Raw genomic sequence first — 16823 nt, forward strand, 5'->3', positions numbered from 1 at the left:
GTCATGTGGGTGAGCGGTTTGCTGATGTCAACGTTGTGAACAGAGTGCCTCATGGTGGCGGTGGGGTTATGGTATGGGCAGGCATAAGCTACAGACAACGAACACAAATGCATTTTATTGATGGCAATTTGAATGCACATACCGTGACGAGATCTTGAGGCCCATTGTCGTGCCATTCATCCACCTCCATCACCTCATGTTTCAGCATGATAATGCACAGCCCCATTTCGCAAGGATCTGTACACAATTCCTGGAAGTTGAATATTTCCCAGTTCTTCCATGGCGTGCATACTCACCAGACGTTATATATTGAACATGTTTGGGATGCTCTGGATTGACGTGTACGACAGCCTAGGGCCTAATGAATTTATTTCAATTGACTTGATTTCCTTATATGAACTGTAACTCAGTAAAATCTTTGAAATTGTTGCATGTTGCGTTTATATTTATGTTCAATGTAGATTACGTTCAGTTGACCTGGTTAAACCAGTGTAAATGCTGTCCCACTGGACACAGACGTCAGTTCAACGTCTAGTTTTGATTGACATTTGGTTGAGTTATCAACTAACGTGAATTCAAAGTGAAATCGACAAACATTTTAGCCATGTCATTGGATTTAGGTAAAAGGTGAAAAAACACAAACATTTCCAAAATTCCTGTACGTTGATGACTTTTTCCAAATCCACAAAGTTTACCATGTTTATTCAATTGAATTCACATTAAATCACATTTGTTGTTGAAATGGAACGTGGAAACAATGTTGATTCTACCAGTTTGTGCCCAGTTGGGTGCTTAGCATAGTCTGGTATAACCAGGTTTACATTCAGTGTAGAGTTTCAGTCTGGTATAACCAGGCTTACATTCAGTGTAGAGTTTCAGTCTGGTATAACCAGGCTTACATTCAGTGTAGAGTTTCAGTCTGGTATAACCAGGCTTACATTCAGTGTAGAGTTTCAGTCTGGTATAACCAGGCTTACATTCAGTGTAGAGTTTCAGTCTGGTATAACCAGGCTTACATTCAGTGAGTGTGGAGGATTCGTTACATAATGGAATTCCACACACATGTAAATATTTGAGCTGCAAATGTATCAGCTTTCAATGAATATAGATTACTCTAGTATCACACACCTTTCCATGGTATTGAAACATGTAGTCATGATTTAAAATGCTTTCCAGGACACATTCAAATGCAAATGATTTAATGTAGATGAGTTGTTTTCGATTCAAAATACTTTACAAAGAAACCAGTCTTTCATTTAGCTATATACACACTCACACATAGAAGTACATACATTTGTATTTGTCAGTTTCATTTTCTTTTTCAAATAAAACTTTGAAAAGTGTTGATCAGCTGGTACAGTAAGTCGCGGGGGCGGGGCTGAGAGACAAGGTGCACCATGGGAGATTTGACCTTTGACCTGTTGGGAGCAAATGGATCAGACGCAACGTTAGAACCACAGCAAAGGCTGCTTGGAGCTACAGCATACCTCTCTCTAGTCTACATCTATACCTATCTATCCCAATCTGTTAATCCTGGGTTAACTAGCTACTAGCTATCCTGTTAACTAGTAGTTCTACTACTCAGGTCATCTACTACTCAGGTCATCTACTACTCAGGTCTTCTACTACTCAGGTCATCTACTACTCAGGTCTTCTACTACTCAGGTCTTCTACTACTCAGGTCTTCTACTACTCAGGTCATCTACTCCTCAGGTCATCTACTCCTCAGGTCATCTACTCCTCAGGTCTTCTACTACTCAGGTCTTCTACTACTCAGGTCTTCTACTACTCAGGTCTTCTACTACTCAGGTCATCTACTACTCAGGTCATCTACTACTCAGGTCATCTACTACTCAGGTCTTCTACTACTCAGGTCATCTACTACTCAGGTCATCTACTACTCAGGTCTTCTACTACTCAGGTCTTCTACTACTCAGGTCATCTACTACTCAGGTCATCTACTACTCAGGTCTTCTACTACTCAGGTCATCTACTACTCAGGTCTTCTACTACTCAGGTCATCTACTACTCAGGTCTTCTACTACTCAGGTCATCTACTCCTCAGGTCTTCTACTACTCAGGTCATCTACTACTCAGGTCTTCTACTACTCAGGTCTTCTACTACTCAGGTCTTCTACTACTCAGGTCATCTTCTACTCAGGTCATCTACTCCTCAGGTCATCTACTACTCAGGTCTTCTACTACTCAGGTCATCTACTACTCAGGTCTTCTACTACTCAGGTCATCTACTACTCAGGTCATCTACTACTCAGGTCTTCTACTACAGGGAGTATTGGAGTGGAGAACACAGGACAGGTTGTGGTGTGGAAAGTAGACAGAGTGGTGAGATAGAGTGACGTAAGGTGCTCAGAGTCTAGGGTGATGGTGGTGGGGTCCTCTAGGGGTGACGGGGAGGAGGATGCCACAGTGAAGGTGGGAGGAGCTGGTGATATTTTGTTTGGGATTTACCTCAGGCTCAGAGGTCAGGGGTCAGATGGGCAACGGCCAATCAGATCAGCCTGTGAAGGCCTGGAAGTCTGAGTCTGAAACAGGAAGCAGGAAGAGTGACACAGGAAGTAAGAAGAGTGACACAGATACAAGAGACCAGAACAAAAGATAAATAAATAAATAAAACAATTTAGGAGCTCGGAAGATCCGCCTCATAGGGTGATTGAAATGTAAAGGTAATTTCCAATTTATCCATACGTCGCTTTTACCTGCGAATGCAGTCTCTGCGAACGCAGAAACATTGCCTTAAAATTTCAATTGCGCTTTAGCGCAGGTTTTCCATGGATTTAATCTAGGTCTTAATCAGGACCTGTATGGTGCTGATCGAGAATCAGGTCTACCCTTTAATATCATAATGAATAACAGGGGGGGACCTGACGCTTTGGGAATACAGGGGGGGACCTGACGCTTTGGGAATACAGGGGGGGACCTGACGCTTTGGGAATACAGGGGGGGACCTGACGCTTTGGGAATACAGGGGGGGACCTGACGCTTTGGGAATACAGGGGGGGACCTGACGCTTTGGGAATACAGGGGGGGACCTGACGCTTTGGGAATAACAGGGGGGACCTGACGCTTTGGGAATACAGGAACCAGAAGGGATAAAAACAAAAACTAATGATCCCTTGCTGAGAAGATGGCAAAATAATATATATATATATTATCCCTTGCTGAGAAGGTGGCTTAATAATATATATATATATTATCCCTTGCTGAGAAGATGGCTTAAATAAATAAAATATATATATATATATATATATATATATATATATATATTATGCCTTGCTGAGAAGATGGCAAAATAATATATATATATATATATATATATATATATATATATTATCCCTTGCTGAGAAGGTGGCTTAATAATATATATATATATTATCCCTTGCTGAGAAGATGGCTTAAATAAATAAAATATATATATATATATATATATATATATATATATATATATATATTATGCCTTGCTGAGAAGATGGCAAAATAATATATATATATATATATATTATCCCTTGCTGAGAAGATGGCTGAAAAACCGAACAAAACTCCAGCAAACACACTGTGACTTGATATGGCTAGCCTCCATAATAATATAGACATCAGAACATGAATATGGACGGTACCATATGGTTGATGCTAGGTGGGATCGGGCCACCCCAAGGATTCTAACCTAGCATTAACCCTGGTTATGGATGAACTGTGAATGGAGAATACTGTATAGGGTGACTAGTCAAAGAGCGGTGAGCCCATAGAGATGTAAACAGTTTGATCTCTATGGGCGAGCAGATAGAATGACAGGCGTATGCCAAGAAAGTGAGGTTGTGTTGGTAAGCTTTAGGACAGGGCGGCATCTTTAAAAAAGCAAGAAAAGCAATGTACCATCTAATGTAAGCAAGACTCTCCCTTTCTTTTACCATCAAATGAAGCCCGAGAAAGTTATATACCGTAGCATTTCCATTGATTGTGCAACATAGTATTTCTGCCACAATTTGTTTTTGTTTTTCTCAAAAATAGATAAATATCCTGTTCTTTTTGGTTGGCTTGCATGACTTTTATTTTGTTTCCTGCAGTTGTTGACAAAGTGTAAAGAAACAAGAAGGCAGCGAAGTCATTTTTTCCATTTCCTCTAGCGCCTTACAGTCCTGGTCTCTCTCCTCTCTATATTGATATTATGTAGATACAGCATATAGAAAGGAGGAGGAGACAGAGGTGCACTTGAAAGAACAACACTCTTCTAGCTGTCTGGATTACATTGTTAATCTACATTACAAATCTTTTGGCTTCACTCACTCTTACTTTATTAACTCCACAGGAAAAACACAACACCATATATAGATTCAAAATAAATCCATGACATAATAACACTGTTATCTCCTCTGTGAAGAGGAGGGGGGAGGAAACTATTTGGGCTGTTTCCAGCGGCACCAGGGTGGTGGTGATATCAGTCTGGCACAAACACACACACACACACACACACACACACACACACACATACACAAGGTTGTTGAGTTTACTATTACATAAATAAACTCTTCCATGGACTCCCGTCCCGTTACCGAGGAAGCTGTTTTCCTTTTAAAACATGTCATAGAAGCAAGAAAGAAGGTCTGCACTTATTGGTTCACGTTAAATTAATGAGTGAAGACCTCCCTTCCTTCCTTTATTGTTTATAATATAATAATATAATAATAATATGCCATTTAGCAGACGCTTTTATCCAAAGCGACTTACAGTCACGTGCGCATACATTTTTACGTATGGGTGGTCCCGGGGATCGAACCCGCTACCCTGGCGTTACAAGCGCCACGCTCTACCAATTGAGCTACAGAGGACCACAGGACCAGCATTTATAAGAACACAATCTGCAATGCACCTCCTGTCCTGTCACTGAGCACGTTGCTTTCCCTTCAAACATTCCCTTTGACGTTTAAAATGAAAGGTCACTGGGGTGGATCGTATGATTGATTGAGAGCTTTCTAATAATCACTTGGGCACATTTTAAAATGGCAGGAACACACTCTCCATGCACCAGTCACACACACAAAAGGCACTAAACATACATTCACTTAGGTGATTCTGTGTTAATAATATACAATTATAGTCAAATAAATGTTTCAGAAGGACATTTAAAACATGTAGGGTATTTGAGGTGTAAAAAGGGTTCTGAAGTTTGTAATTTTCACAAAAATGTATCAGCCCTACAAAAATGTTCATTAATTATAATCCACATAATAATTAGTATTTCCTGTTGCTGCTGTAGCAAACTGGCTCAAATTAAGATCCTACATCTGTATTGTCCTTATTCTAAAAAGTGCTGTTTTGGACCTCGTTTAAACCAATTTTCTAGAGCCAAAAAATAAGAGCCATCGTAGGTATACTTTATACTTGTATAGTTTAAAAGCCACATAATATAATTATATTCATTTAACATTCGAAATGTTTGTTAACAATTCATATTTCGCTGCAGTATTATATAAATGGAGAGAAGCTGTCAAGCCGTAAAATCTTGTGTCGAGGTTCTGACAAATTCCCTTGGCCTTGAAAAGAAGTCTGTGTCAGGGGCACATTTCATACGGGTGTCTGAAACCCCTTCAAAACACACACGGCACTGAGCAGACGGGACACACAGAGAACGTATGTGAAAGGTTGAAGCACCTCTGATAGACAGCAATCCAAAGCTAGCCAAACAGATGCAACAGTCAGTGAGGATGTAACGTGAGGCACACTTGAGTTCCTGGTGAATACTATCCAACTCCTAGAAGTGGAATGACCAGAAAGGGGAAAAGCCCCTCTGACCAGGGTATTTTGACTGGTAAACTAGTTATATGCTCCAACTCCATCCTCTTAGAAAAAGAGACCGTGTACTTGGCACATGAAATAAATTATGTTGATTGTAATCCCCAGCCTTGAAATACAGACATACTGTCAACAGGGACCATTGTAGATGTATTAGCTTGTTAGTTACATTGTGAAAAAACTGAAGTGGCCATCTGAGAACCCAACCAGACAACAGAGGCAGCCGCAACACAACGATACTGAACGTGCCCTCGGACAACTTTATAGAAATCTACCAGTCAAGGCACTGCACAAACTTGAAAAGGAACAGAAACATCATATCTTTAAGCAATAAGGCCAGAGGAGGTGTGGTATATGGCCAATATACCACGGCTAAGGGCAGTTCTTAGTCACGACGCAACGTGGAGAGCCTGGATACAGCCCTTAGCCGTGGTATATTGGCCATATACCACAAACCCCAGAGGTGCCTTATTGCTATTATAAACTGGTTACCAATGTAATTAGAGCAGTGAAAATACATGTTCTGTCATACCCGTGGTATACGGTCTGATATACCACGGCTGTCAGCCAATCAGCATTTAGGGGTCAAACCACCCAGTTTGTCATCTACAGTATACTTTATTATGGTCATTGTCAGCATAACACAGGGGTCTCCTGTCTGTGCTCTGCCCTGAGCATCACACTCACTCACTCATCACTCACTCACTCACTCACTCACTCACTCACACAAACACACACAAACACACACACCATTCACTCAACACACACACACCATACACTCAACACACCATACACTCAACACACCACACAGCCACACTTATTTTTCTTCTTTACTGTGTTGCTTCTGGTGGCTTTAGCTGCAGGATCCCCAGTGCCTCCCTGCTCCTGGAGGTGGTTGAGGAGGTGTGTAGGAGGCTCTGGGACCCCCTCTGGTAGCGCCCTGTGGTCCAGCGGCGAGGGGCTGCTGTGTGGTGACATGTCCCCTGATCTCTCCTCTGATGCTCTGGGCTGGCCTGGGTCTAGGTCTAGGACCACCCTCCCCACCCCAACCCCGCCTCGCCCCAACCTCACTCTGAGGCTTCCCCACCTCTTCCACCACCACACCCCCAGCACCTGAGATGACGTCTGCTGCTGAAGCCGCGACGGACACTCTCTGCTGGGAGTCCATCTCAGACAGGCTGTAGGCCAGGGCCATCTGGAGATCTTCCTCCTCCTCTTCCTCGCTGGGGACGTCAGGGCAGTGGAAGTAGGGGGATGAACTGAAGGAGCGCTGGGCCATAGACCGGGGGCCAGAGCCGGGGCTGGGTCGGTGTGGATGGGTCTGGGTCTGGAGCTCCACTGGTACCATCCTCTCTGCCTGCTTCTGGAGGTGTTGCCTGGGTGTGTGTGAGGGCTGGCCAGAGCCGGGGCTGGGTCGGTGTGGATGGGTCTGGGTCTGGAGCTCCACTGGTACCATCCTCTCTGCCTGCTTCTGGAGGTGTTGCCTGGGTGTGTGTGAGGGCTGGCCAGAGCCGGGGCTGGGTCGGTGTGGATGGGTCTGGGTCTGAGCTCCACTGGTACCATCCTCTCTGCCTGCTTCTGGAGGTGTTGCCTGGGTGTGTGTGAGGGCTGGCCAGAGCCGGGGCTGGGTCGGTGTGGATGGGTCTGGGTCTGGAGCTCCACTGGTACCATCCTCTCTGCCTGCTTCTGGAGGTGTTGCCTGGTGTGTGTGAGGGCTGGCTGGGGGCAGCTGGTCTCTCTTGCTGAGCTCCAGAGCCAAGGCCAACTCATCCTCCACACCTGGGGGACAGGAGGGGGACAGGAGGGGGACAGGAGGGAGACAGGAGGGGGACATGAGGGGGATGGGGTGGGACAGGAGGGGGACAGGAGGGAGACAGCAGGGAGACAGGAGGGGGACAGGAGGGGGATGGGGCGGGACAGGAGGGAGACAGGAGGGAGACAGGAGGGGGATGGGGCGGGACAGGAGGGGCACAGGAGGGAGACAGGAGGGAGACAGGAGGGGGATGGGGCGGGACAGGAGGGGGACAGGAGGGAGACAGGAGGGAGACAGGAGGGGGATGGGGTGGGACAGGAGGGAGACAGGAGGGAGACAGGAGGGGGATGGGGCGGGATATGAGGGAGACAGGAGGGGGATGGGGCGGGGGACAGGAGGGGGACAGGAGGGAGACAGGAGGGAGACAGGAGGGGGATGGGGCGGGACAGGAGGAAGAAGAACACAGACACATTCCTGTAAGAACAGTTGAAAGGGGACTGGATGAGGGAAGGATGGACACAGAGTGGATGATTTACCATTGATGAGCACTGTCTTCAAGACCCCGTCTTCCTCGATCTCTGTTCTCTCCTGACCGTTTTCTTTGATCCTGTCGGATCAAGAACAGGAAGTAAGTAAAGAGAAGATTCCCTAAAACACACTTCAGTGGCCATACAGAAAACCGAGAACAGAGAGAGAACAGAGAACAGTGAACTGACTTCTTGGTGGTGAGTGCGTTTGCCATTGATGACGCGCGTAGAAGTGGAGACAGACTTGAAATTCCCCATCCCTCCTCCCATGCTGTTCACCCCATCCATTCCTCCCATGGAGGACGAGAAAGAGGTGAAGTCATGCACTGTGAAAGAGGAGTGAGGAGGACAAGTCAGATAAACTAAACAGTGAATGGAGCTGATATAAATGTGTTATTACCGTATTATTATCGGTTGTGACCCAAATGGCACCCTATTCCCTATATAGTGTACTATTTTTGACCAGAGCCCTTTGTGCCCTGGTTGAAAGTAGTGCACTACATAGGGAATAGGGTGCCATTTGGGACACAGACATTGTGTTTTTACTGACCTCCAGCGGAGGGGAAGGAGAAGAATCGGCTGGGGCCGAGCCTGGAAGCGCCAGGATGTCCATGGAAGCCACTCTGCATCCCTCTTCCGAACGCAAAGTCATCTGGGAGAGCAGTCAGAACAAGGAGGTAATGAGACACAGGAAGAGGTAGGATAAGTAGTCTTCATGTAGCTTTGTATGAACTGCTGAGACTCCCAGACGGACTGGTTTCCCGGTCAGATTTAGCCTTGACTAAGAAGCAGCACATGAAGACACAGGATACTGTTTAAGGACCATAGGATATTGGTCAGCCCCACCGAAGAAATTGGCGAAAGGATCCTGGCCTCCGAAGAATTCCCGAAACACTTCCTCTGGACTGCGGAATGTGAAGGTGAACCCTGGGAAGTCTTCCGGAGCGGGATGTCTACTGGAGCCTGGAGGGAGGGAGGGAGGGAGGGAGGGAGGGAGGGAGGGAGGGTGGGAGGGAGGGAGGAGGGAGGGAGGGAGGGAGGGAGGGAGGGAGGGAGGAGGGAGGGAGGGAGGGAGGGAGGGAGGGAGGGAGGGAGGGAGGGAGGGAGGGAGGGAGGGAGGGAGGGAGGGATAAATAAATAAATAAATAAATACATTTTGATTGATAAATATGGACACTACCAACATGGCTGATCAAAAACAGAGTAGAAAATAAAAAGCACAAAACCACGAAAGATAAAACAGATTGATTCCTTCCACCTGCGTTGTTGGGCATTCTGTCTTCGCCAAAAGTATCATACACCTCTCGCTTGCTTCCTGTAAAGACAAGGAGACATTATCTGACTGTTATTAAACACCAATTCCACAGAAGACTAGAGCAAGGGGTAATAATTACGTTAATAACAGGTTTAACAGGTTGTGGTATCTCTTACGGTCTGACAGAACTTCGTAGGCCTCAGCCAGCTCCTTAAACTTCCCCTCTGCCTCCTCCTTGTTGTCTGGGTTCTTGTCCGGGTGCCATCTCAGAGCCTGCTTCCTGTACCTTCACATTAGACAAGATACAGGTTATTATTCCATCGCAGAGCCTGCTTCACAATATCCGGTGCCGGAGACTAAATCTGAGCATTGAGCTAAAAGATTGAATCGTCGGTATCTCAATGCCCCTCCAGAAGGGAAGAGGGAGGTAGGAAGGGAGAGAGAGAGAGAGAGAGAGAGAGAGAGAGAGAGAGAGAGAGAGAGAGAGAGAGAGAGAGAGAGAGAGAGAGAGAGAGAGAGAGAGAGAGAGAGAGAGAGAGAGGGGGAGAGAGAGAGAGAGAGAGAGAGAGAGAGAGAGAGAGAGAGAGAGAGAGAGAGAGAGAGAGAGAGAGAGGAGAGAGAGAGAGAGAGAGAGAGAGATAGAGAGAGATGAGAGAGAGAGAGAGAGAGAGAGAGAGAGAGAGAGAGAGACAGAGAGAGAGAAAGAGAAAGAGAGAGAGAGTCCCAATGGACATCAAGCCAACTTGACACAACTATGGGATACATTGGAGTCAACATGGGCCAGCATCCCTGTGGAACGCTTTCGACACCTTGTAGAGTCCATGCCCCGACGAATTGAGGCTGTTCTGAGGGCAAAAAAAGGGGTTGCAACTCAATATTAGGAAAGTGTTCTTAATGTTTTGTACACTCAGTGTAAATCCACTTAACTCTATCAGATAAACCATACCAGGATTAGCCTAGAGATGATATCTCATGTAGCCTATATAGGCCTATTTTGGAGTGCAAAGAGACAGATTCTACAGTAGGATGAGTCCTTGAATGAGTCATTTACTTACGCCTTCTTGATGTCCTCCGGAGAGGCATTTCTTGACACTCCCAGAATGTCATAATAATCCACCATGTCTTCTTCACTCACCTCACTGCAACTGTTGACAACAACAACAATCTCATCAGAGGAAGATAACACTGCAACATTTCTCAAAGACGTCATGGGATGGATCTTTTTAAAGCCTCATGTCATCTTATCTTGTAGCATATTGAATAGCCAATCAAACTGCTTTATTAGATTAGTAGACCTATATTACCCTGTTATCACCCAGGATGTGTGGTTCTATAATCATACTGTTTACGTAGTTATTGGCATTTTTGTCTTTATAAACAAATAGCTTCAAACCATGTTTAAAACTATCATGATGATCTCATGGACTGTCAGTCATAGCTAAAAGTTGATAGTGGAAACAATTCCCATTCGTCAGTTTACCAAAACAAAAGTGATATGGTCAGGCTGTTGAAATTACAAATTGGGCCTTTACCAGGTGGGCTATATGACTTGTGAGCTCATTGATAACAATATGATAACAACAACATGATAACATAGGGCTGGGCGATATATCGAATTAATTAGGTTAAATCAAATTTATGTTTTCGCGCAATATTAGAAATACCTGAATCAAGGTTTTAATTTTTGGTTTGTTTTCATGTCTTTTTGGTCTCATCTCCTTCACTCCTTCTGTGCTGTGACACCAAGCCCCTCCCCCTTCTGTGCTGTGACACCAAGCCCCTCCCCCTTATGTGCTGTGACACCAAGCCCCTCCCCCTTCTGTGCTGTGACACCAAGCCCCTCCCCCTTCTGTGCTGTGTGACACCAAGCCCCTCCCCCTTATGTGCTGTGACACCAAGCCCCTTCTCCTTATGTTCTGTGACCCCAAGCCCCTCCCCCTTCTGTGCTGTGTGACACCAAGCCCCTCCCCCTCCTGTGCTGTGACACTAAGCCCCTCCTCCTTCTGTCCTGTGACACCAAGCCCCTCCCCCTGCCACTCACAACAAAGACGAAAGATCACTTCTTCCTCTCTGACAATAAGCAGTTTAAAGTCGCTATTTGCATTTGAGGTTTGGTCCAACAGAATCGGCTGAAACGCTTAGTTACATTATTTTACTGTAATAGAGGAGAACTTAACCTTTGTAATGATACCCTTTTTATGTCTCAACTCCCAACATGTAGAACGGAGCAGACCCTACTAAAACGAGAGCATCAATGAACGTGTGTGGGAAATTAATGCTCAGTTTGTCATTGCAATACCACGTACTGCTAGCAGCATTTTAGTCACAGACTGTTATGTGCCTGCTGTCAAGTCTGTGTTTTATAAAGGTGCAATGACCATAAAAAATACGCATTTAAATAAGTAATTGACAACTCGTTCTCATTCTGAAATAAGCATCTTCTTATCCAGGTAGGCCACTTGTTTTCAATATAAAAAAAAAACTGTTCTACCTTGTTAGCAAGCAAATACAGGGGGTATAGAAAGTCACCACCCCCTTTCAAAATGTTCACCTTTTGGTGCCTTACAGCCTGAAGTGAAAACACATCAAATCAGACTTTTTCCGGCTTTATTTATACACAGTAACCCACAATATCCAAGTGATTTTTATTTGATTTTTTTACTCTGAAAATGTATTACAATTAAAACTGTAAAATACCCTATTTGGATAAGTGAATACAAACATTTGTAAAATATAGAAAATGATTCATTTGAAAATCCCCAATAAAAACATAACCATTCAATTTAAGATCTTTCAGCACCCTGACGGAGTTGATGTTAGACAAAAATCTGACAGAGTTTATGTTTAAAAAAAATAATTTTTCTTCTCATTCAAGTAGTATACAAAGTTGCAATTTAGTTTTTCCTCAGTTGCTTCATTAATCTAAACCATAATTAAAATAAACATATTTCAACCAAAGTTCATATCCTATTTTAATCTATCAGGGAGATGGATTTGACAGTTCATGGTTGTGACCAATGGTGATTTCCATATTGTTTGTTTAAATCTATCAAAAGTAGAGAATTTTACAGTGTTCTTCTTTCGCTGCATGTAATGAGGACATGAATAAGGGTCCTTACGGTATAGGTGACCCTGCTCATTCCTGATTGATTTAGGATTTTAGACAAATCTGATGGAGTTGACCAAATCTCCTGATTTAATTTTTTTTAGGAATCACAGTTTTGAGAGAAATATTATTTAAAATCAGAGAGGGCTATTGCAAGAAACGACATAAGATATTTTTTCGGTTAATATTCATTATTGCCCGTTTTTTTTTTTTTACACTTTTTTGGAGGGTTTGAAATTAAGATCCTTTGCTGTGGAGAAGGTCATTTCCGGGCATTGAGCTGACATGGAAATTAATAATATACAAAATATTTAGAAAATTTAAAAAGCTAATCTTTCCCTTTATAAAATTCCCCTAAATGTCATTTTTAAGCTCACATTTGTTTTCACTATGCATTTGGGAAGCATTCTCCTAGCATCCGGCAAACCCAGATTTGTCCGTCGGACTGCCAGATGGTGAAGCGTGATTCATCACTCCAGGGAACGCGTTTCCACTGCTCCAGAGTCCAATGGCGGCGAGCTTTACACCACTCCAGCTGACGCTTGGCATTGCGCATGGTGATCTTAGGCTTGTGTGTGGCTGCTCGGCCATGGAAACCCATTTCCCGACGAACAGGTACTGTGCTGATGTTACTTCCAGAGGCAGTTTGGAACTCGGTAGTGAGTGTTGCAACCGAGGACAGACAATTTTTATGCACTACGCGCTTCAGCACTCGGTTGTCCCGTTCTGTGAGCTTGTGTGGCCTACCACTTCGCAGCTGAGCCATTGTTGCTCCTTGACATTTCCACTTCACAGTAACAGCACTTAGAGTTGACCGGGGCAGCTCTAGCAAGGCAGAAATTTGACAAACTGACTTGTTGGAAAGGTGGCATCCTATGACGGTGCCACGTTGAAAGTCACTGAGCTCTTCAGTACGGGCCATTCTACTGCCAATGTTTGTCTATGGAGATTGCATGGCTGTCTTGTCTCCCGAGTGGCGCAGTGGTCTAAGGCACTGCATCGCAGTGCTAGCTGTGCCACTAGAGATCCTGGTTCGAATCCAGGCTCTGCTGTAGCCGGCCGCAACCGGGAGACCAATGGGGCGGCGCACAATTGGCCCAGCGTCGTCCAGGGTAGGGGAGGGAATGGCCGGCAGGGAGGTAGCTCAGTTGGTAGAGCATGGCGTTGCAACGCCTAGGGTTGTGGGTTTGATTCCCATGGGGGTATGAAAATAAAATAAAAAAATAATGTATGCACTAACTGTAAGTCGCTCTGGATAAGAGTGTCTGCTAAATGATGACGTAAATGTCTGCTCGATTTTATACACCTGTCAGCAACGGGTGTGGTTGAAATAGCCGAATACACTCATTTGAAGGGGTGTCCACATACTTTTGGCCATGTAGTGTATAATAGGATAACTTGTTAATCTGTGATAATTATTGCTGTTCAATGGTCATTCCAATTCCACCATTAGATTCTAGATTATTCTTTTTTTACAATGCCTTATGAGCTTAGTTGGCTGCAATCTAGTTGTATTACTGTATTAATACACTGTTAGTGGGCTATCAGCCTAGTTGTATTACTGTATTAATACACTGTTAGTGGGCTATTAGCCTAGTTGGATTACTGTATTAATACACTGTTAGTGGGCTATTAGCCTAGTTGGATTACTGTATTAATACACTGTTAGTGGGCTATTAGCCTAGTTGGATTACTGTATTAATACACTGTTAGTGGGCTATTAGCCTAGTTGGATTACTGTATTAATACACTGTTAGTGGGCTATTAGCCTAGTTGGATTACTGTATTAATACACTGTTAGTGGGCTATTAGCCTAGTTGGATTACTGTATTAATACACTGTTAGTGGGCTATTAGCCTAGTTGGATTACTGTATTAATACACTGTTAGTGGGCTATTAGCCTAGTTGGATTACTGTATTAATACACTGTTAGTGGGCTATTAGCCTAGTTGGATTACTGTATTAATACACTGTTAGTGGGCTATTAGCCTAGTTGGATTACTGTATTAATACACTGTTAGTGGGCTATTAGCCTAGTTGTATTACTGTATTAATACACTGTTAGTGGGCTATTAGCCTAGTTGGATTACTGTATTAATACACTGTTAGTGGGCTATTAGCCTAGTTGGATTACTGTATTAATACACTGTTAGTGGGCTATTAGCCTAGTTGGATTACTGTATTAATACACTGTTAGTGGGCTATCAGCCTAGTTGGATTACTGTATTAATACACTGTTAGTGGGCTATTAGCCTAGTTGTATTACTGTATTAATACACTGTTAGTGGGCTATTAGCCTAGTTGTATTACTGTATTAATACACTGTTAGTGGGCTATTAGCCTAGTTGTATTACTGTATTAATACACTGTTAGTGGGCTATTAGCCTAGTTGTATTACTGTATTAATACACTGTTAGTGGGCTATTAGCCTAGTTGGATTACTGTATTAATACACTGTTAGTGGGCTATTAGCCTAGTTGGATTACTGTATTAATACACTGTTAGTGGGCTATCAGCCTAGTTGGATTACTGTATTAATACACTGTTAGTGGGCTATTAGCCTAGTTGTATTACTGTATTAATACACTGTTAGTGGGCTATTAGCCTAGTTGGATTACTGTATTAATACACTGTTAGTGGGCTATTAGCCTAGTTGGATTACTGTATTAATACACTGTTAGTGGGCTATCAGCCTAGTTGGATTACTGTATTAATACACTGTTAGTGGGCTATTAGCCTAGTTGGATTACTGTATTAATACACTGTTAGTGGGCTATTAGCCTAGTTGGATTACTGTATTAATACACTGTTAGTGGGCTATTAGCCTAGTTGGATTACTGTATTAATACACTGTTAGTGGGCTATTAGCCTAGTTGTATTACTGTATTAATACACTGTTAGTGGGCTATTAGCCTAGTTGGATTACTGTATTAATACACTGTTAGTGGGCTATTAGCCTAGTTGGATTACTGTATTAATACACTGTTAGTGGGCTATTAGCCTAGTTGGATTACTGTATACACGGTTTATGTTTTGCCTTCAACCGGTGGGATATGACTCATGAAGTCATGTATTAATTGACAATGACTAATGCTATCATTCAGAATGGAGCGTTCTGTAGCCCGTATCAATCTATTCCGCACCAACACAATAAACCGCTGACCGTGCGGCCTGTAAGGTAAACTCATGTTGGACCGTCCACGGGTATTCCCCATTGATGTTAGCCATACGCTTTGAGTTCTCTGGAAGCCCGACACAATATTATTTGGCTATTTCCAACTCGATCTCCCGAGACGTGACATCCGACAGCTGCCACCAACTAACAGACACACACGCGCGTCGGCAGCCACTCGGAGGGTGTTAGATTGAAATGATACACCTTCAAATTGGTGTTTCAGACTAGACACAATGTTTCAATTTTAAGACGTGGACACATTGACACTAAATATTGCCTAATATGGTAAGCATGTAGGCTACGGGCTACGGTAGCATTGGAATGGCAATGTATTGGTTTGGACTGAACTGAAAGACAAAGACAACTGCTGGTGGTAACGTTAGTCAATATAATTTGGTCCAAAGTCCAAAGCAACAAAATAGGCCTAGCATAAATGGATAATGTTTATTAATAAACTACTGTACCTTTTTAGGAGTACCAGCGAATTCTTTCGGTCTCCGTCTCTCTCTTCTTAAAATGGAAATTAATGATTGTGTAGAGCTTCTGGAATGCACTTCGTGACAGGCGCACACAAGCGGGTCCACCGGTCCACGGAATAACACAATATCGGTATACCTAAAGGATATTATATATTTAACGTTATGAGTTGCCCGTATTCCTCCGTAGCCTGCCTCGCACCATAACTCCGAAGTATCTCTTACTTCTACCGCTCGCACTTCTCTCGCCTTACCTCCCCATGTTACGTCACAATCAGCTGAGGCAGAGAGCGCCGTGACGGAAACAAAATAGAACGTCTAGAACATGCCAGTGTTCCCTCCCTGGATGCCCGGTGCATTGTGATAGATGGACGCCTACAAATGACTTGATAGCAAATTTGACCATTACTACCCAAAAATAGGCATTTAGGCAACGAACCCAACACAAGGGAACATAACTGAACATGATCTATTCATTTTATACTAGAGTGAATTCATTGTGGTTTAAAATGAATTGAAAGCTATATGTGCTTCTGTAAACCATTAGCTATATGAAAACGTTGTGTGCAATGGTTTATTTCATTGGACACTGTGTTAACAAACCTCCAAACGAGCTTCAATGCCATACAACACTCCTTCTGTAGCCTCCAACTGCTCTTAAACACTAGTAAAACTAAATGCATGCTTTTCAATCGAACGCTGCTGGCACCCGCCCACCCGACT

At 43.7% G+C, this 16823-nt stretch overlaps 1 protein-coding gene across 1 annotated transcript; it reads right to left on the minus strand.

The window, feature by feature from the left end:
* Positions 1–653: 653 nt before the first annotated feature.
* On the minus strand, positions 654–16380 carry LOC121554913 (dnaJ homolog subfamily B member 2-like). The gene is given in 12 exon segments (XM_045214166.1): positions 654–1418; positions 2470–2543; positions 6922–7587; positions 8098–8168; positions 8278–8291; positions 8293–8414; positions 8639–8740; positions 8935–9051; positions 9347–9403; positions 9520–9629; positions 10399–10488; positions 16089–16380. Coding segments are annotated over 10 exon segments (1353 nt in total). The 5' UTR covers positions 10464–10488; positions 16089–16380; the 3' UTR covers positions 654–1418; positions 2470–2514.
* Positions 16381–16823: the final 443 nt, after the last annotated feature.

Source organism: Coregonus clupeaformis, unplaced genomic scaffold (assembly GCF_020615455.1).
Source record: "Coregonus clupeaformis isolate EN_2021a unplaced genomic scaffold, ASM2061545v1 scaf0207, whole genome shotgun sequence".
Lineage (NCBI taxonomy): Eukaryota > Metazoa > Chordata > Actinopteri > Salmoniformes > Salmonidae > Coregonus > Coregonus clupeaformis.